The sequence below is a fragment of the Callorhinus ursinus genome, unplaced genomic scaffold, assembly GCF_003265705.2.
Source record: "Callorhinus ursinus isolate GAN/ISIS: 27379988/994484 unplaced genomic scaffold, GSC_fseal_2.0 scaffold61, whole genome shotgun sequence".
NCBI lineage: Eukaryota > Metazoa > Chordata > Mammalia > Carnivora > Otariidae > Callorhinus > Callorhinus ursinus.
Genome location: NW_027397123.1, coordinates 5,910,506 through 5,930,596, shown reverse-complemented (window position 1 = coordinate 5,930,596; position 20,091 = coordinate 5,910,506). Strand labels below are relative to the sequence as shown.

Genomic DNA, 20,091 nt, shown 5'->3' with positions numbered 1-20,091 from the left:
CACCTTCTGCAGCCAGCACCACGCGAGCCCCGCCGAGTGATGCCCACCAGGGACTCACCTGAGACAAGCACACCACCCACTGGCCCTGTTTTATTCATAGACCTTTTCAGGAAAAGCCAGTGGGGCAGTGCTGACGGGGAGCCCAGGCCACATCTGCAGGGCTCCCTTGGTCAAGGCCTCCAAGAGTCAGATCTCTTTTTTTTTTCCAGGACAAAACAAAACAAAACAAAAAAACCCAAAACTTATTTTGCAAAAACACCTCCTCAATAAACAACATGTAAACAGAAACAGCTGCTTCAGCCTCCACGAATATCTCACTGTGTTTTCAAGGGCTTGTCCGTGGCAGGCAGCGGGCAGGGGCCATTTTCCTCCTCCTCAGGGGCACCCTGGGGGTAGACCACGAAACACAGCTCCTGGCCCCAGCGTGTCATGGACTCTGAGGACAGACGGACAAACAGATAGACCCTGGGTCTGACCCTGTGGGTCAGGGGTCCTCACGGAGCTGCTCCCTTCAGGTGGTGGATCCTGGACACTGGGGCCACCTATTGGGGACACTTTCGGTGGCGACCGGACCCTGTTTCCACCGTCGCTGAGGGGAGGCCCTGCTCCAGGGCGAGCCCCTAAAAGGGTTACATTCTCAGGCCTGCCGCCGTGGGGAGGCTCCCCGGCTCACCTGTGAGTCTGTGCACACACTTTGGTTTGCTTCTCCAGAACACCCCCAGGAAGAAAACAGGCACCCCTGTGAGGATGATGATCACGCCGACCCCACACACCATAGGCTCCGAGATGAAGCTGAAGACCAGCAGGAATGCCCAGAAAACCAAGTACGCCACAGGAACCAGGAGGTTCACCTGGGGGAGAGCCAGCGGGAGTGCCAATGGCACCCCCACCCCGGCGGGTCCGAGGTGCTGCCCACCCGCTCCTGGGAGCTGAGGCATGAGGGCCCCCCTCTGGCAGCCGCGCAACATGCTGGAAGCCAACTCAGGGGATGGCCGGTGCGCCAAAGGGTTGAGGATTTGTAAAAGTTTCAGTGGCTCTGAGCTGCACACAGCAATGTGTCACTGGATGTTTGCATTTGGTTGGAGGTTTCTCTCTTTTTTGGTGTTTCACTTTTTAAGGCACTGAGCACTTCTCCAGCTTCAGGATTTATATGCACACAGAATATTTGCATTTAGCTTGGGTTAAGCTCTTGTGTCCTTGTGCGCGCTCCTGGAATTCCGTGTGACCAGGAGCAAGCACCTGAGCCTCACTTTCCTGTTTGTAAACTGGGAGCATTCACACCTCGCGGGGTTGTTGTGAGGGCCAAATCCGTCAGTGCACATAGAGCCCCGAGCAGGGCCCAGCACGTGGCCAAAACTAGAATCCCAGTCGCTGTCATCACCTGCCCCTGGTGCCCAAATGACCGAAGGGGTGGCTCGATAGCGTGGGCCAGCCCATCCACTCCCAGGCCTCACCTTGATGGGCCTGTGGAGCGCCGGCCGCCTCCAGCGCAGCACGAGCAGGCCCAGGATGGTGACGCCGTAGCAGAGGTAGTTGATGAAGGACACGTAGTTGATGAGCGTGTACGTGTCTCCCACAAGCATGATGACCGCTGTGGCCCCGCACTGGGAGAGGACTGGGCTGAGGGTGGCCTCCCACCTGCCTCCATCAGCCCTGGGCCTGCCAGCTCAGGCCAGGAGGTCGATGAGCCCCAGCCCTCCCTGCTCCCTCTGTGGGCTGCCCCCTAGGGCCAGGACAAATCCCCGCCATTCCCCACGTTGCTGGGTGGCCCCGGCTCCCCTCCCTGCCGGCCTTGGCCCCACAACTTACACAGACAAGGAGGGCAGGGATCGGGGTGCAGCGTCTGACATGGATCATGGCCAGCAGGCTGGGCAGGTGCCCCTCTCGGGCCCCAGAGAAGCACAGTCTGGGACAGAGATGGGTGGGGGCCGTGAGCCTGGCCGCGGGCCTCCTACCGACCAGATCCTGGACCTCAGCTCCAGACATGATGTCCCTCCTGAGCTGTCACCTCTGACCACTGCTCCGGGCCCCGGCAGCCCCACAGGGCAGTTCTTCCCTGTCTCGCCCCACCTCCCTTTTGCTTTCTGGACCTCAGAGTTGAGGTCCAACTCCTGTTCCTGGGGAGTTCATTGTTCCAGTTTCAGGTGGGACCCACCGGGCAGGAATTGACTTCCTCCGGCCCCTGGCACTGACCACACGCACCTGCCTTGCCTCACCTTGACCAACCCCCTCCCCAATCCAGTCACCTGGAGGAGGTGAACAGGTAGCCATTGATCCCTCCAAAAGTGGAAAGTGCCACGGAGACGGGCATGACCCAAGAAAAGTAGCCCAGCAGCTTCTCCCCGAAGGTCTGAGTGGGCACAGAAGAGAGGTGACACGTGAGGCAGGGCGGGGCGGGCAGGAGCCAGGCACAAGTGGGACCCCACTCACCACGGCCACCGCGTTAGAGGCCAGCAGCTCCTGGGGGGACATGGCAGTGAAGTAGGCGATGTTGGTGAAGGTGTACACAAAGGTCACCAGCGGGATGGAGATGACAATGGCACGAGGTAGGTTCCTGGGGGCGGCGGCAGAGCGTGTCAGCGGGGGGGCGGGGCCCAGGGGACCCAGCAAGGGAGCAATCTGAGTCTCTATCTCCCGGGTCTGGGTCCGCTGGGGGCCTTGGGACAGGGAAAGAAGCAGCACTGCTGTCCCCCTGCTGCCCCCCTGCTGCCCCCCAGCCCCAGCCTGGGCTACATCAAACCCAGAGGAGCAGGTCTAATGTCGGCGCTGAAGAGAAAAGTGTGTACAGCCAAACTCAGCCTTGAAAATCCTCGAAAATCCTTGAGAAGTGCCCCTTGGGCCCAGTGCATTGACCTGGGGTGCCCCTGGGACGCCCTATCAGCCCCAGCCCCAGTTGCCAACTGTTCACTGCTGGGACCCCTGGCTGAGCTCCAGATGGAGCTATTGGCTTCATCCGTACGGACCACGTTGTGAGCACACATATCCATTTTGGCCAAAGGCAAACAGCTGGATCCATTGACAGGGGGACAATGATGCTCAGTGTTTCTGAGGCCCAGCGAGGGGCCGCAACCCACCCACAGCCATGCAGTGCCGGGCCAGTTTGGAGTACAGGTGTCCCAGCAGCAGTGCCGTCAGGCGGATGACCGGACTGAGCCCCAGGAGGCAGGGGGTCTGTGCAAGGAGGCTGCCTCTCCCACCACTGCATCCCTCCCCTTCCCAGGGCCTGGCCGGGCATCCCACTCACTTTCGAGGGTCGACCAGCTCCTCAGTGACATAGTTGAGGAAGTTCCAGCCGCTGAAGGCAAAGGAGCCCTGGAGGAAGGCCAGGGCCAGGTGACCCACGGAGGGTGTCATCCAGAAGTCAAAGGCATTGCTGGGCCTCAGCTCCTCGAAGTGTCCTGGGGGTCCAGAGGTCAAGGGTCAGAGTTGTCACCGAGGCCCTGTGCATGGCCCCACCCCGGCCCTACCTTGGAAGATCTGGACGAAGCCCACGCCAATGATGAGGGACAGGGCCAGTAGCTTCCCGCCGGTGAAGATGTCCTGGATGCACGTGGCCCAGCGCACGCTGGAGCTGTTCACCCACGTCAGGAGCACTGGAGAGGAAAGGAGAGAGGGCAGGTGGGCCACGGCCAAGTCCGGCCCAGGCTGCAGGAGGGCGGCATCCCCCCCAGCAGCTGGCGTGCAAGCAGCCCACCCCCTGAGGCTGAGCTCCCAAGGGGCTGGTGGCTGGAGGGGAACCCCCCCCGCCCCGACCCACACAGTCCTCCCACCCGTGGGCAGCGAGCTGGGTGTGGGCCCAGGGTGGGCACTCACTCAGGCAGGCCATGGAGAGCGCGCGGGAGGCGGTGGCTGGGGGGATGCAGTTGGGGAACACGGGCTGCAGCACGTAGTTCGAGAAGGTCATGGAGATGACGGCCAGGCTGGTTGGGTACATGATGAGGACCGCACTCCAGAGAAGCAGGAAGCTGGAATGAGCGAGGGTCCGACTGGCACAGCGGGGCATCCCGCGCCCTGCCAACGCGCCAGAAGGCAGGGCCAGTGCTGTTGGGGTCTCTGCTCTAATAATGGACTTTTGCAACAGAGATGGCATTCCGCACGGTTAAACAGCTCCAGGCCGCCCTTGGGCAGGTGTTGAAAAGGACTGGAGAATCAGCCACCTTTCTAATAGCCATCTAGCTCTGGCCACGGGCTTTTTCCTGAGCTGGGGCAGGCTCTCCCGGGACCTTCGGTTATGGCTCCAGCTGGAGTTCTCAGCAGAGCATGGCTGCAGGGAGCTGGCTCTGAGCTGTGACCCCTGAGGGACAGGACCTTCCGTGCAAGGAGCCCTGGCTGGGGTTAGGGAGCCATTTATGTCCCGTCTGCCTGAATATTGCCACTGCGGGGTGCCCCCATGGGAGTAGGGGCTCTGCTCAAGGTTGTGAGGCCCAACCTCTTCCCAAGGGTTCTCCCTGCACCCAGGGAGCTCCTAGACTTTGAGGGTGGGGACAGCTGCATCCAGGGACGCCAATGACCTCCGGACTACCATGGTTGGTCGATTCCTCTTGGTCCTCTCCTTTAGTCAGAGGCCTAACCCTTGCTCCCTTCTGCCAACCCTAGAAGTTAGGCACACCTGGGGTCAGGCCTTGGGCCCTCCCCTCCCTCTCACTTCCTTCTCGAGTATTCTCTTAACCATACAGCACGATTTTTCTGCTTTCTCAGGTCCCAGTCCCCTTTGAGGACGCTCTCCCCAGAGCAGAGCATCCATGGACACATCTGCAGGGCCCCATCCACCGCTACCCCGTTAAAGACCCTGCGCCACATCCCTCGGAACCAAATTTTGTATACTTTGGCCTAGACTTTTCCTCTGAGCTCCAGACACCCTCCCGCCCAGACCGGACTAGACCATCTCCCCAGATATGCCACAGACCCCACCAGCATGGCAACCCTACCCCAAAACCTCCCCTCCCCGAAACTGCCATCCATGGAGTCTAACCAATGGGGAAGTGGCTGTCACCTCCTCTCCCTCATACCACACTGGATACCATGTCCTCTGCATGATTCTGGGATCTTCCTATACCTTTATTCAGGCCCTCAGCATGGCTCAGCTGGATAATTGCAATAGCTCTGGTGCCCCATCGCGCCCCCCGGCAGCCCCAGCACCTCCAAACCTTGGCACCTACCAGGGATGTGACCTGCCTCTGCCCACACCAGCTAGATCGGGCTCGCCCTCCAAGCCTTGGTGCAAGCGTGGTTTTTTCTGGAAGCTTTCCCTAGGTGGTGGCACCCCATTCTCTTGGCCATTGCCTCTCACGCACACCCTCAAAGCAAGGATCGTCTAGGTCTATATCAAGTGCAGAGGGGCTCTCTCCCTTTTGCACTGTGGACAATTTGAGGACATTGATGGATTTTTTTTTTTTTTTTGCATCTCTCATTGTTTATTTGGAATCTCTTGTTATTGATGGATCTTTTTACCCCTGGTCCTCAACACATGGTAGGTGCTCAGCTAATGTTTACTGGTGAATAAAACTATGCCAAGGGGCTATGTAAAGGGGCACTCCTGCAGGGCGCTGGTAGGAATTTTATGCACCTTCCCCCCCACACACGTGGGTTTACTAATCAAGGCTGCCCTTGCCTTGTTGTGAGCATCACCCAGGTGGGGAGTAGGCTTAAAGAAACATTTAGAAGGAAGCACAGAGAGGTCAAGGGGCCAGCCGGAGTGTCCTGCCCACCCTGGCCTTGGAAGGCTACCAAACACCTCCACCCTTTCTTCCATCCACCTCATGACCCCCCTGAGATGTGAGAAAAAGAAGGAATTGAAGTCCAGGGCCCAAGTGACCCTCCATTCCAGATTGTCGTCCCCTCCCCTACCGACCCTGCTGGTGCCCCACACTCACCCAGCCAGGCCCCCGAAGATCTCGGTGACATAGGCGTAGTCCCCGCCAGACTTGGGGATGGCGACTCCCAGCTCCGCGTAGCAGAGGGAGCCCAGGGCAGTGACACCTCCACCCAGGACCCAGACGAAGAGGGCCAGACCCACAGAGCCGGAGTGCTCCAGGACCCCCTTGGGGGAGATGAAGATGCCCGAGCCGATGATGTTTCCTGGGGTGGGGAGAGATGGGGAGGCCTCAGGTCTGGGGCCCCCTTAGGCAGCCGAGCGTTCTCCTCAGGCTCCCAGATGCTACAGCGAGGAAGGGAACCCGGGCTGTTCCCTGGAGGAGGTGGCGAGGGGAGTTGGGCCTGCAGGCAGGTGGATGCCACTAGGGACCTCAGACCCGGCAAATCCCACTCTGGGCTCATTATCTCCCCATTCCCCTGGTATGGGAAGTCGCACCCTGTGCACCCAATTCAGGAGAGGAGTCCTGTTCTCAGTTCCTCTGCGCCCTGCTTGTTCCCACCGGGCGGGAGGGCGCTCAGCTGCTCAGGAACCTGCTTCCTGGGCTCCTCCCTGACCTAGAACCCAGACTGCAGACACAGACTCTGAAGGCACCTTGTTTCCTAGCACCGTTGAAATATTTCAGGTCCTGGGCAAGGACCGGTGGGGTGAGGGAGAGGAACCGGTGCATTTTCAGGGCTGGGGGTAGGTCAGCAGGCATCACGGAAGGAACGGGGTAGGCAATGGCAGGCTGGCAGAGACTTGGCCAGCCCCGAGTCTGGAGAAGACTGCCTCTCTCCTTGAGACAGCCCGGTGGATGCCAGGACCACAGTGGGAAACCCCAGCTGGGGCTCAGGTCACTTCTCAAGATCTGCCTGTACAAGAGGTTTTGGCGAGGCTTCAGCAAGATACCATATAGGAAGCCCTCCACTCATTACAGCTGTATCCATATGTACTTGGCATCTTTGTGTGATTCTGCGTACGTCTGCAGCCGCACCTGCTCTCCCTCACCTCCATCCCCCAGCACATTGTAGGTGCTCAATACACATCTGTCGAGTAAACTAAATGGGTGCATGAATGGCCTGATGTACAAAGCGGCACCGATGTCCTGACATGAAAGACTGATTTCCTCATCTGTGAAGTGGGGGCAGCCATCTCTAGTCCACTCTCCTGGAAAGGCCCTGCAAGGAGGAGGAGGAAGGTGGTCAGCCTCTGAGGCTCAGATGTGAAGGGAGTCTGCCATGGTCACCGAAGACCTGCCCTGTCCTTGGGCTGACTTGGAGTCTCGTGGAGTGTGGCATGTGTTGGGGGTGCTCGGTTGACTCACAGTGTCTGGGGGTGCTCAACCCGAATGCTCAGAGGTCCAAGCTGTGGTCTGCAGAGTAAGTTCTCAGGGTGAGCAAGACTCTGAGTGCCCACTGAGCTGTCAGCTCCCTGGCAGTTAGGGCAAAAAGGGCAATGTTCTGGGTGACCTGGGCCTCACCATCTGTGCACACAAATTAGGTCGCATCATTGGTGGTTTGCATGAGGACCTGCCCATGAGGAAAAATCCCAGAATGCACAGGCCCCATGAATAAAAAAGCAACACCGCTAGGAGCTGGCGCTCAGTCCCTCAACAGGATGACCCTACCTGCCAGGTCCTGCGGGAGAGTGCACACCCATCGAGGCAGAGCCTGCCTGCTCCACCTGCCAGGCCCACAGGCCGGTCTGGCCAAGGACACAGCTGTGGCTGCCAATCTGCATGCATTCCTTGTCCACGGTGCTAGCCCCCACCCCGCCCCCGGCCGACACAGATTTCCAGTCTGGACGGCCACGGTGCCCCACTTGGTTTTCCAGTCACATCCCAGGAGCCCTAAATACATCCAGATAAGGACGAAAGAATTCCTGTCCCCCAGCCCCCAGAGGTAAGCTGAGCCCTCAGCCTGCTTACAGGGGGGAGAGGGGCCACCTCCCTTATCTACCCTGCGGGCCTGGGGCCTGGCTCGGCTTTCTAAAGGGTCTTTGAGTTCGCTCTATCCGGCAGTGTAGCCTCTGTTCTCAGGGCTTGGTGGAGTGGGATTTGCCAAAAGCCAGTGAGGTTGGAAGCCAGCGGGGGCTGGGTGGCCTTGGAATGAGCTGGGTGCCTTCAGGCTGGGGGTATCCAGGGACCCGAGCAACCCAGCCCATGGGGACCCCGGCACTCTATGTGGTTCAGCATGGTGGGGCCTCATGGGCATAGCCCTTGGGGAAGCCACCTAGCCTCTTGTCCTCCCAGGTTGGGGTCTGAAAGGGACGTGTCACTAGCCTGTGCCCAGGGGCTGGAGACTCCGATGCTGGCACTGGGGGATGGGCCAGGGGATCATGATTGTGTGGACACATGGCCTCAGCCTACAGTGCAGGGCTTCTTTCTCCCAACGCCGCTGAAAGGGCCTCTCCTTCTGGACCCGGACGACCTCTAGCATCTGCCCCAGGTTTGTGCCGGAAGGTGGCAGAAAACCCCACTGAGGTCCACTGGCTGCTCTGGGGACCATGTGGGCTGGGTGGGTAGCTCTGCAAGGAGCCACAGGGGCCAGGGGCTAGGGTGAGTGACAGAGGACGGGGGGGGGGGAGGGGGGGGGGGCGGGGGCGGGGGGGGGGGGCCCCCGGCGGCTGAATGATTACAGGAGGTCTGGAGGAGGGACCACGGCGCTGAAAGGGGCACGGCGGGCGGGGGGTGGGGGAGGGTGCCTGCCCAGCCCTCCTCGTGGTGGTGGGCTCAGGCCCCCCTTCTCAGCCCTCGTGTTCAGGTCCAGCAGAATCAGCCCTGCTGGATTCAGGACAGAGCAGTGGACAAGCCCAGCCCTTGGGGGGACCTGTTCTGGAGGAAGAGGGGCAAGGGCAGGAAGTAGGGAAGAGGGATGGGCTGGGAGATACTACTGAGCGCCCGGTCAGGTGTCTGACAACAGCAGGCTGGGGGAAATGCAGGTTCCAGGGCCTCCGCAGTCCCATCCACCCCGTGGCCGGGAGGCTCTGTGGTCCTTGCGGGTCCTTGGCGGCAGGGCCAGAGCTACCGCACAGGTGGGTGAGGAGGTGAGCCCCCCACCAGGAGGCCCCCCTTCAGTCTCCTCCCGCCCCTCTGCCCTCCGCGCACGCTGGGTGGTTCTTTATCACATTAAGATGTTTGGGCTGATGGGGCTTACTCGGCTCCGCAGAGGGACGAAGAAAGGGCCATTGTTCTCCTGGTTGTTGCGGTGTGCCCTGACCTATTTCTGGGAGGCAGTGGCTGACCAGGGAGGTCCCAAGGGTGGACAGTGGAGGTCATGTTGGTGGAAGGAACCAGTTGCCCTCGGTGCGTGTGGGGGAAAGTGCAGTCTGATTTTGGGGGAGGGTGGGCAGGGAGGTCCTGTCAGGCCAGGCTGCCGGCACCACCCCTCCTCGCTAGAAACACTTTGGGGAGTCAGCTGTGTGACCTCAGGCCAGCGCTGCCCTTCTGGGCCTCAGTTTCCCCTTTTGCGAGGTAGGGCCACTGAGCTAGGGGGCAGCAGAGGGCTGGTTCAACCCCGACTTCGGCAGAGGCCCTGCGGGGCAGGGCGGACACATTCTGCGCCTCTGCACAGGGTCTAAGGAAACACAGTCTGCTCACGGGCCCCTGGCCCCCACGGTGGCAGGTCTCTCCTCAGCTCACCAGATTCCCAGAAGCTGCATCACCTCCAGGAAGCCCTCCCTGACCTCCGACCTTGGCCCACTCCCATGGTACCTAGAGGATGGTGAGGAAGGGATTCTTTATTTGCCACTCTGCATGGGTCCTGCATTCACAGAGGGCCGGGTCTGCACCCTGGCCTGCTGCGATGAGGAGCCTGAGTCCCCCAGAGGACAGAGAACCCACAGGGCCTAAGTCGTCTACACACGCCCTTGCCTATCTGTGCCTCATTTAGCTAGCGGGCCCACAATGGGGGTTCTTCCTGTCACACTGGCCTGCTGGCCTGAGACAGAACAGCTCTGGGACTCCCGGGTCTGATCAGGGGCTGGCCATCGGCCAGGCCTCCTTCCTCTGCTCTGGGCAACGAGTCCCAGCACCTCCCCATTAGGATGTGACCCATGAGGCCTCTGGGAAAGAGCTCCAAATTCCCATCAGTCGGTCCCTGGGGCCACAGACAGTGGGGCTAGTTGAGAGTCCCCAGATCTGGGTTCGAATCCCAGATGCCTCATGGTGGGGGCAGGGGCGGGGTGCTGTGGACCAGATACTTCACCTATCTGTGAAGTGGGGAGATGAGGCAGTGACGCGGGTGTGCTCCCACCCTGCCCGGTACATCAGAGGCCCCAGGAAGTGCTTACGAATCTCACTATTGCCATCTACCTTGGAGATACCCCAGGCCACCCAATGTGGCCTTGGGAGACCTGACCCCCAGGGATGAAGGGGTCAGCGGCCAGAGCTCTGCTTTGGGGGCCCTGCTGTCCCCCGGGGTGAAGCCCATGCCTCCAAACACACGAGTGTCCTTAATGAGCATGTGTCGGGCACCCCTTCGAGGAGACAGAAGTGCCCTCTGAGGTTGTTGGCAGAACTCCAGGGAGGTGAGCGGGGATGCCTCCAGGACATGTCTGGAATTGCCAATTGGCCCGCGGGCACCTCCGGCCTAACCCACTTTCCTTTCAAGGGAGGGATGAACACAAGTGTGGAGCTCTCTCTGCCTGGCTCAGCCCAGCCCGGCCCGCCTAGCAAACTTCGCCTGTGCCCAGCCTCCGGGCTGAGTCAAGGTCATGGATGAGCTCCACTCCGCTGGATCCAACCATCCACCCCTAGACTGCATCTTGCCTGCCTCATCAATGGCATTTGGCAGGTTAAGGCCTTCCCCCACACTCAGCCTCCTGGCCCTCCTCCCACCTTGCTGGCTTCTCCTTCTGGACGCCTCTGCTGGTCCTTCTCTTTCCTGACTTCCAGATGTTGAGTGCCCATGGCGCAGTCCTGGGGCCTCTGCCTCCTTCTACACTTCCTCCCTTGGAGACCTCATCCAGCCCCCCAGCTTCTGTTGGCAACTCCCAAATTTATATGCCTAGCATGGACCTTTTCCCTAAGCTAAACCTGGATAGCCAACTAATTACTCAACAAATATGCATCTCAGATTTCACATGTTCAAAATGAGATCCCTGACTTTCATTCCCTTGCCCCCCAGACCTACTCTGCTCAGTCTTTCTGGATCAATAAACAGCAAACCGGGCTCCCAGAGGCTCAGGCCCAAACCTGGGGTCACCCCTGACTCTTCTCTTTCTCCCACACCTCACACCCAGTTCATCACAAATCCTTTGGCTCCATCTTCCAAACACATCCAGAACTGAACCTCCCCTCAGCACCTCACCACCACCACCCTGCGCTGAGCCATCACTGTCTCTTACACAAGTGACTCAAGTACCCTCTGGACCAGGCTTCCTGCTTCTACCCTTGCTGCCCACAGCTTCTTCTCCATAGCGAGCCCCATCCCATGCCATCCCGTACCCTAGCCCATACCATCTATCCCGGCCCTCATGGCAGGGAGGTTTATCATTTGCTCTTTGCCTCCCTGTTTATCATTGGCTCTTTGGCTCCCTGTTGATCAATCATTTGCTCTTTGGCTCCCTGTTGATCAATCATTTGCTCTTTGGCTCCCATGCTGGGACATCAGGTCCAGGGGGACAAGGCTTTTGTCAGTCCTCTTCCCTGCTGTGTCTCAAGCACCTAGAACAGTGCCTGGCACGGTTCTGCACCGAATTGTTGAATCGATGAATGAGTGTGTCCGGTGCTGGCGGGCCCCCACCCTTGTAGCCAGAGCGGCCTCGGCCCCCATCACCGAGGACATCTGCCTCTGGGCTGGCGCAGCCTCAGTCTGTTTCCCTGTCTGTAGATCAGGGCTCTGAGACACAGATAAGGTGTTTCTGGTTTTATGTCTCCTCGGGGTCCCTATGAGGAGGGGCCGAGCTTGTGGACAGAGCCATCCTCTGAGCTGCCCAGCTACCCCTGGCTCTGGAGACAACAGAGAGGGGCCTGCCCATCCTTGGATGAGCACGGATTGGCTCCTAAGGAGATGGGGTTCATGAAGCAGAAGTCTGAGTCCCTGAACATACTTGAGCCTGACACACGAACAGCAGCAGAGGTGGGGTACTCGAGTCGAGGGGAGAGAGTGGAGAACAAGAGAGCCTGGTCAGCAGATCCAGGGTGATTCCCACTCTGCTGGGCACACCCATTCCTTGGGTGTGGATTGGGAGAGGGAGCTAGCGGGGGGCCCCGAGTCAGGAAGAGAGATTCTGTCCATACAGCCCTGGGTGGGGTTGGGGAGTCAGGGGAGATTCCTTTGTCCCTTTGTTTGTTCATCCATCCATGGTCGAGTGGGGAGCTTGGTCAATCCCAACCTTCCCCCATCGAGGGCTCTGCATCTGGCCCCAAGTTTGCCCAGCGCCAGACCAGTACGAGGAAGGGCACTGAACTGGAAGATTGGGTCCAAATCGAGTTCCAAATCCCAAGTCTACTGCTTGCAGAAGTGTCATTTAACTTCCAACCTCCGTTTCTTATGTCTGCAGAATGGATGTAAACACTCTCATCTTGCCAGGTGGGCAGGAGAATCAAATGAGATAAAGGGAGAGCATGATTTCATAATGTAATAAGAGGTGTTTTTCAGAAGAGGTATTAGATGCAGCGGTGTCTTAAGAACTCCTGCCCAGCTGGCTCCTTTCCCCACCCCCCCAGGCCGGGCTGCTCCACTCCAGGTGTGCCAGCTGGGGCCGGCAGGTGCTATCCTAAACACACTTCTGGGGGGATCTTCCTCCAGCCCAAAGCCCTTCCATTTCGTTCCATTCTGGAAAGCCCCACTCCTCGGCCTGGGACGAGGCAGAGGTTACAAGGAAAGAGAATTATAGGATCTTCTGGGAGGGGCTATTTGAAGTTTTGGAGACAGCAAGTGCAAGGAGCTCATAACAAACAAGAAAGATGGTGAAGTCGAATATAAAGTCCTCAAGGCTTTTAAAGTTAAAACATGACACTCTGGAGACATTTTTTTACTTTGGTTTCCCTGGGGCAGGAAGTTGGGGTAAGATGTGGGAGCTGGACTCGGCAGAACAGCATGTTGGGAGGGGGCGGGGCCTCCAGGGCATCAGGTGGGAAGGGCAGTGCAGACCCTGACTCAACCCACAGAGGCTTCCTGCCGCCATCTCCTCTCCGGTCTGGGCCACATCCATTCTCCCCTTGTCTGTCTCTTGCCTGCTGGAATCCTTCAAAACTCCCTAAGCAGGGTCGTTGGACCACCACTGAGTGTCCTGTGCTGGGGTCAGGTCTTCTGGGTTCCCTTCCTGAGTCTGCCACCCTCGGCCAAGTCACCTCTTATCCCTGCTCAGCCTTCAAGGTCTGGAGGCCAAGTGTGCGGTGGACCTGGAAGAGCAGGAAAGGGCGGAAGAGTGGGGGTGCGGCAAGGACCGAGCTGGGATGCACGGGACTACAGAGTCTGTCCTGCAGACCTCACGTGATGGTGGAGCTAGCCTCCTCCATGCCCACGGCCACCACCGGGGCTCTCTTTCCCAAGGAGAGAGGAGCCAGCAGCCTCCACCTGACCTGAAGTAGATGGGATATGGGAGGAGGCAAAGTAGGAATACAGCGCAATGATGGCCACTTAACCAAGGCAGCCCAGGAAGAACGGTGTCTCTCCCTGCACCTAGCGGTCTCCGTAGCTGGCTCCAGACACGGCCAGCCTCTTGACTTCATGGCCCATCCATCACGTGTGGGCTTCTCCTTCCTCGGGAAACAGATCCTGGAGAGGGTGTGGGCCAGGGCAAGACTCTAACCGGTATCCTGGCCAAATCCCTGGACGCAGCCCTTCCTCCTAGCAGATAGTGGAGCAGGGATGTCCTAGGCCAAGAAGGTCACAGGAGCTGCTCCTGGAAGACTCCATTCCAGGGGCAAATGGGTGAGACGGGGGAGCTACCTGCACAGGGTTTGTGTTCTGGGGCAACTTTCAGCGTGAGGATGGGGATGGCCAAGAGCCAGATCCCAGCCCCAGTTCAGGAGCTCCCAGTGTGGGGGCAGAGGAGGAGGAGGTGAAGACTCCAGTCTGCCCTCCTGAGCCTCCAACTTTCTCCATCACCAGGGATCTGAGGATGGGCGGGCCGTGGGTGCACAAGGAGATCCTCCTGGCTGGGGAGGGGAAGACCTGGCAGGCAGTAGAATAAAGCAGTCCAGACCCCTGGCATTCATCTGCCCAGTCTGTGTCTCCTGGGACACAGGAGATGGAACAGACCACTCCCAGGAGGGTCTCTGAGCACTTGGTGTGGACACAGGTCCACAGATGACCTAGTTCCTGAGGAGTCAGCATTCATGACTTGGGCCTTGTCCCCTGCACCCTCTGCTGACCCAGAAGTCCCCGTACGGGGGCAAGACACATGGATCCATTCTCAGGTAGGGAAGATGGGGCCAGAGGATGTGAGTGTCTGTTGGGATCCCAGCCCAGGAAGCAGGTGGCTTTTCTGCAGGCTTGGCCTGCCCACCCCATGGCCAGCTTCCCCAGTCACTGACTGGGCCACCCTCTCCCCAGGGTCCTGCCACCAAACTCTGCAATAATTATATACTCTGAACCTATTTCCCCCTCTGGGCTGGCTCTACCCGTCCAGTGTCCCCACAGGGTCTCCTGCTTTGGAAGAATAAATCACCCACACTGCATGGCTCCTGGATCCTATACACATAGTAGAGACTGGAGCCACAGCCCAGAACTTGGAGCCTTAAGCTGGGTCAGCCTATCCAGTCCCCATACTTACAGGGCTCCTGCACTCCAGGCAGGATGATAGGGACCTCCCTTTCACAGATGAGAAAACTGAGTGCAATTTGCCTTGCTGAAACCCGCAGCAAAGTAAAGGCAGCCAGGGAGATTCCAGCGGTGGATGGGACGGGCACCTCCCTCAGGTGCAGAACTTCGGGGCGCCTGGGGAGGTGGGAACAAGAAGCCCTACTGCCCCTGTGTGAGGGGAGACACCCGCAGGTGCTCTGGGCATCCCCTCACGTGTCCCACAGTCGCAGATGGTAGGAGCGCCCGCAGCGGGGTGCCCCTTGTTTTGGGCAGCAGTGCACCCCAAGCCTTTGGCCCTGCCACCCCAGGCACCCGCCCGCCGCGGCCCCTCTCACCGATGATGATGGTGCAGGCGCTCACCAGCCCGATCTCCTTCTTGAGCGCCACCCGCTCCGAGGCGCCGGGGCCGGGGCCCGGGCCGGGGGAAGGCGAGGGTGCAGGGCCGGGGTTCCCGCGCCCGCTCGGCTGCTGCGTGTGGCCGGCCATGTCGCTGTCCCGCCGCGTCCCCGCTCCCTGCGCTGCCCAGTCTGTCCGACCGGCCGCCGGTCCGTCCGTCTGTCGGTGCGCTCGCCCGCCTTCGCAGCCCGGACAGCGCCCACAGGCGGGCGCATGCGCTGGCGCGGGGCCCGGGCACTGGGCCCCGGGGCTGCGGGGGCCAGGGAGGGGCGGAAGGAGGACCGGCTGGCAGCCCCCCTCCCCCACCTTCCTTAAAGGGAACTGCCCGCACCCCCGCTGCCTGGGAAGGAAGGAGAGGACTTGGGGCAGACCTAGGAAGAACTTTCTAGTTGAACTAAGGAAGAGGCCCTCCCACTGCCTGAGTTACATCTACTCGCGGGGTGGGGGTGGGGGAGCAGAGCTCAAAGGCAAGACTGTCCCTGCCCGCAAGGAGACTGAGGAAGCCGGCAAGAATAATAGCTGTCTGTGTACTGGGACCCTCTGCGCGCTAGCGCTTCCCTACTCCTTAAATCCTGGCACGGACCCCGAGTGCGCGCCTTGCGGACAGAAGGGTGGAGGTTGACTCCGTTCTACAGGTGGAAGTTGAGGCCCAGAGATCCGTAAGGAGGATCACAGAGCTAGCGGCAGGGCCCAGACGCAAACCCTTTCTGAAGCCTCCTTGGTTTCCAGACGGTGATGGCTGGGTGTGAGATACCGCTCTAGGAGGGGTGCGTCCAGGAAGCCCTCGGAGGGGGTCAGGAGACCCTAAACACCCACCATCAAAAGTCTGGCCTCTAACCCCTCATCCAGAGCCATTAAGGGAGTCCTGGAAGAAGTTCTGCCCAACCCTCCCCCCACCCCACCCCACCCCACCCCACCCCACCCCACCCCCGCCCCGCCCGGCTGCGCTCTGGGCTGCGTCTGGCAGGTTCCATCAGCAGATGCCGGGTCACAGGTGAGAGTGGGGGCTCGGCGGACTAGAACTCGGGTCTTTGGCGAAGGCCCCGCGCAATCCATCTCGGCTCAAGGAGACGGGGCCACCTCAACAGGCCAGGAGACACCGAGAAGGGGGCTGCGGCTCCTGAGGTCGCGGAGGATGTCGGGCGTGCAGGGTCCCAAGGAAGCCGCCTCCTCCCGGAAGCCGTCGGGACCGTGCAGCCCCGGCCCGCGGAGCAGACACAAGGGGGGGCGGCGTCGGGGGCCACCGGGGCGGCGGGCGGGGCGAGCCTGGCACTGTGCGGCCGGCGGCGGAACAGCCTTTGTCCCTTCCTGGCGGCCGCCGCGGCGCGCCGTCCCCTGCATGTGGATGAGGCCGCGCCGGGCGCCCCGTCCTTCCCCCCTCGCCGGGGTTCGACGGCCTCCGGGCAGCCCCGGGGTGGGGCGGGGGCTGGGGTCCGGCGCTGGGCTGCGGGCGGAGCATCCAGGTGAGAGCCCGGCGGCTCAGGGAGTCTGGCGGCGGGGGAGGGACCTTCGAAATTGGGGGCGGGGATCTGGGGGTAGGGAGCGGGACGACCCCGGGTGGAGGGCTGGGGGGACGCGGCGGGGGAGGCCACCGGCGAAGCTTCAGCCTTCGCGCTCGCGTCGGAGTCCGGCATTCTTGGCGCCCTCTGTCTCCCGCCCCAGAGACGCGTTCAGCAGCCGGCTTTCTTAAAGGAGCCTCGCGCAGGGGGCGGGGTGGGGGCGGTGGTACGGCTCCGGAGACTCCTGAGGTCGCTGGGTGGGGTGGGGAGCTGGCGTGTCACTGCTGGTTTGACTCTCCCCACCCAGGGGCCTTTGCAAAGCTAGGGTCCGCTGGGAGAGCGTCCAGCCAGGGCTAGTGCGTCCAGGCGTTGGCGCGAGCCTCACGCACTGGCCAGGAGCCTGTGGGTTTTGAGCATGGCTCCTGAAATGTGGAATATGGGTTTGAAGAGAAGGAGTGACTCTAGGGCACCGGTAGGATGGAATTTGCATATTATTGTCCAGACCCACAGTTCAAGAGGACATTTTAGTGGAATTGAACTAGAATCTGCAAATCCCAATGGGAATAAAAAGTTGGCAAGATTGGTTTACATCCCAAAGTCAATCAGTACAATTCCCCACATTTAACAGAGAAAAGGCAAGAAAACCATAACATCTTCTCAACAGATTCAGAAAGTAGTCATCCATGATTTAAACAAACAAAATGTACTCACCAAATTAAAAACAGAAGAGAACTTCCTCAGTCTGATAAAGGTTTCTACCCAAACCCCAAGTCCTCCAAGAAACAAACAAACCCCCCAAACCTTGCAGCTAACATCATGTTTAATACTGAAATGCTGAATGCTTTTCCACTGAGATGGGAAACGAGGAAGAATGTTAGCACTCATCAACATTGTGCTGGAGGTCCAAGCCAGTGCAATAAGGCAAGAAAAAGAAGAAAAAGGGCTCACCTTTTTGTCGCCGAAATTTAGAACAATGACCACACTAAATGCTTGTGAGGATGTGGAGCAACAGGAACGCTTATTCATTGCTCGTGGGAGTGGAAAATGGTATAGCCACTTTGGCAGACAGTTTGGCAGTTTTTTTACAAACCGTATTCTTAGCATGCAATCCAGCAGACCTACTCCTTGATATTTACCCAAAGGAATTGAAAACGTATATCCACACAGAAACCTGTGCCTGAGTGTTTATACTAGCTATATTCAAAAGTGCCCAAACTGGGAAGTAACCAAGATGCTCTTCAGTAGATGAATGGATAAACTGTGGTATGTCCACACAGTAGAGTGATATTCAGTGCTAAAAAGAAATGAGCTATTACGTGATGAAAAGACATAGAGAAAACATAAATGCATGTTATTAAGAGAAAGAAGCTAATCTGAAAAGAAATAGAAAGGTCTGAAAATAGGAAAGGAAGACCTAAAACTGTATTGTGGCTCAGTCGGTTAAAAGTCCAACTCTTGATTTTGGCTCTGGTCACGATCTCAGGGTCATGAGATTGAGCACTGTGTTGGGCTCTGTACTCAGTGGGGAGTCTGCTTTAGATTCCCTCTCTACCTCTGCCTCCCCACTCTCTCTCTCTCCAAGATAAATAAATAAATCTTAAAAAAAAAAAAAGACAAAACTGTCTCTTACATATGACACTATTGGGTAAAAAAATATACAAGTAAATTTAAGGTTAGTTAATTTGGCAAAGTCACTGGATACTAGGTCAATATATAATAACTAATTGCATTTCTTTTTTTAAAAAAAGATGTTATTTATTTGAGAAAGAGAGAGAGAGAGACAGCATGAGAGGGAGTGAGCACTAGCAGGGGAGAGGCAGAGGGAGAGGGAGAAAGAGAATCCCAAGCAGACTACATGCTGAATGTGGAGCCCAATGCAGGGCACGATGTAGGGCTCACTCCCGTGACTCATGAGATCATGACCTGAGGTGAAACCAAGTGTCAGATGCTCAACTGACTGAGCTATCCAGGCGCCCCACTAATTGTATTTCTATGTACCAGCACCAACTAGAAAATAACATTTCTAACACCATAAAAATCAGATACCTAAAAACAAATCTAGTGAATTATGTGTATAATTTCTATACAGAAAACTATAAAACATCACCTAGAGAAACTGTAAAACATATAAATTAATTGAGGAGTATACTCTGTTCATGGATTAGAATTTAAGGTGTTGGTTTTCTTCAAGTTGATCTGTAGACTTGATCTAGAGACCCAAAGCACTCACATTACCCCCAAGGGGTTTTGTTGTTACTTGCTTGGATTTGGGGGAGGGGGAGAGCGGTGGCGAAATTTGACAGGCTGATTCTAAAATATATATGAAGAAGAACAAAGTTGGAGGACTTACTACAGCTAACAACCATGTGGTAACCACGCAAGGATAAACAAACCAACCAGCGGAACAATGCAGACATTGCTGAAATAAACCCATCCGTCTCCAGGATCCTGGTGTACCACCACAAAATTGCTACCATCCCAGAGCACAGACTTTTCAGTAAATGGTGCCGGATCAATTAAGTATCCATATTGAAAAAAAAATACCCTTCACCTCTACGTTATACCACATCCTAACACCAAGTCCATGGCTGTGCGTATGAAGTGTGCGTGTAGAGATAAAAACAACAGAGCAGCTGGAGGAAGACGTAGGGGAGAGAATAGATTCACTTTCTTAAACAGGACACAGAAAGCACTATTGGTAAAAAAAAAAAAATGATGAATTGGACTCCGTTAGAGTTAGAAACTTCAGTTAATCAAAAGGCATGTTTAAGAGAGGGAAAAGTAAGCCACATGTGAGAGAAGTCATTTCAATATGAATATCTGATAAAGAGCTTATAATTAAAAAATATGAAACCCCCTACAAATCAGTAGGAAGAGGACTTTAAGTAGGTGCTTCACAAAAAAAAAAAAGAAAAAAAAAAAAAGAATGTCCAAGGGGCTGGTAAACTCCTGAACAGGTGCTCAACCTTATTAGTCATCAGGGAAATGCCACTTAAAACCAGAATGAGATACCACCGCACATTCACCACCGCGGTTGGCGAGGGTGTGGAGAAACGTAGGACTTCGGTACTGTGCTGGAGGGGGTGTGCTCGGCGCCCCCCGCCCATGCGGTAAACCATCTGGCTGTATCTCCAAGTGCCCATGGCCCAGCATCTCCATTCTGTATCAGTTGCCTGTTGGGTACCACCTCAGATCCTCTAGCCTCACCTTGCTACTTTTTTCCCCCTTTCAAGTACAACCTCCTGGCTCCTGCCATCATGCCCTGGGCTTCTCTGCTACCTGAGGTGTGGGATAATGAAGGACCACCCCGGCACCCACAAGCTTGTAACCAAAGTGCAGGGGTGTGAACAAACTTGGGCTTATTCTTTGGTGATGACAGATGGGAGCCAGTGGATAAATTCTTCCCCATCCTCGACCTGGATGGGCTGTCACACATCACGTTCATTAGAAAGTCTCTTGTGAGAGGGTCCCTCAGGCTCAGCAGTCAGATGCTTTTCGTGCCAAGTGGTGGCTAGCTCTGAAACTCATCTCCGTATTGGCTCTTTTGCCTTCCTCCCTCCCGATTCCCTGCGATTGCATCCCTTAATTA

At 57.6% G+C, this 20,091-nt stretch overlaps 1 protein-coding gene across 1 annotated transcript; it reads right to left on the bottom strand.

Moving 5' to 3' along the window:
* Positions 1-117: 117 nt before the first annotated feature.
* Positions 118-15,164, bottom strand: SLC7A10 (solute carrier family 7 member 10). Its single transcript, XM_025854657.2, has 11 exons — positions 14,943-15,164; positions 5,874-6,078; positions 3,814-3,965; positions 3,468-3,593; positions 3,245-3,398; positions 2,431-2,554; positions 2,247-2,350; positions 1,810-1,906; positions 1,455-1,604; positions 674-851; positions 118-436 (listed from the first exon to the last, which is right to left on the bottom strand). The coding sequence occupies exons 1-11, from the start codon at positions 15,091-15,093 to the stop codon at positions 315-317; spliced, it is 1,563 nt and encodes a 520-aa protein (XP_025710442.1). The 5' UTR covers positions 15,094-15,164; the 3' UTR covers positions 118-314.
* Between the last annotated feature and the right edge of the window lie 4,927 nt (positions 15,165-20,091).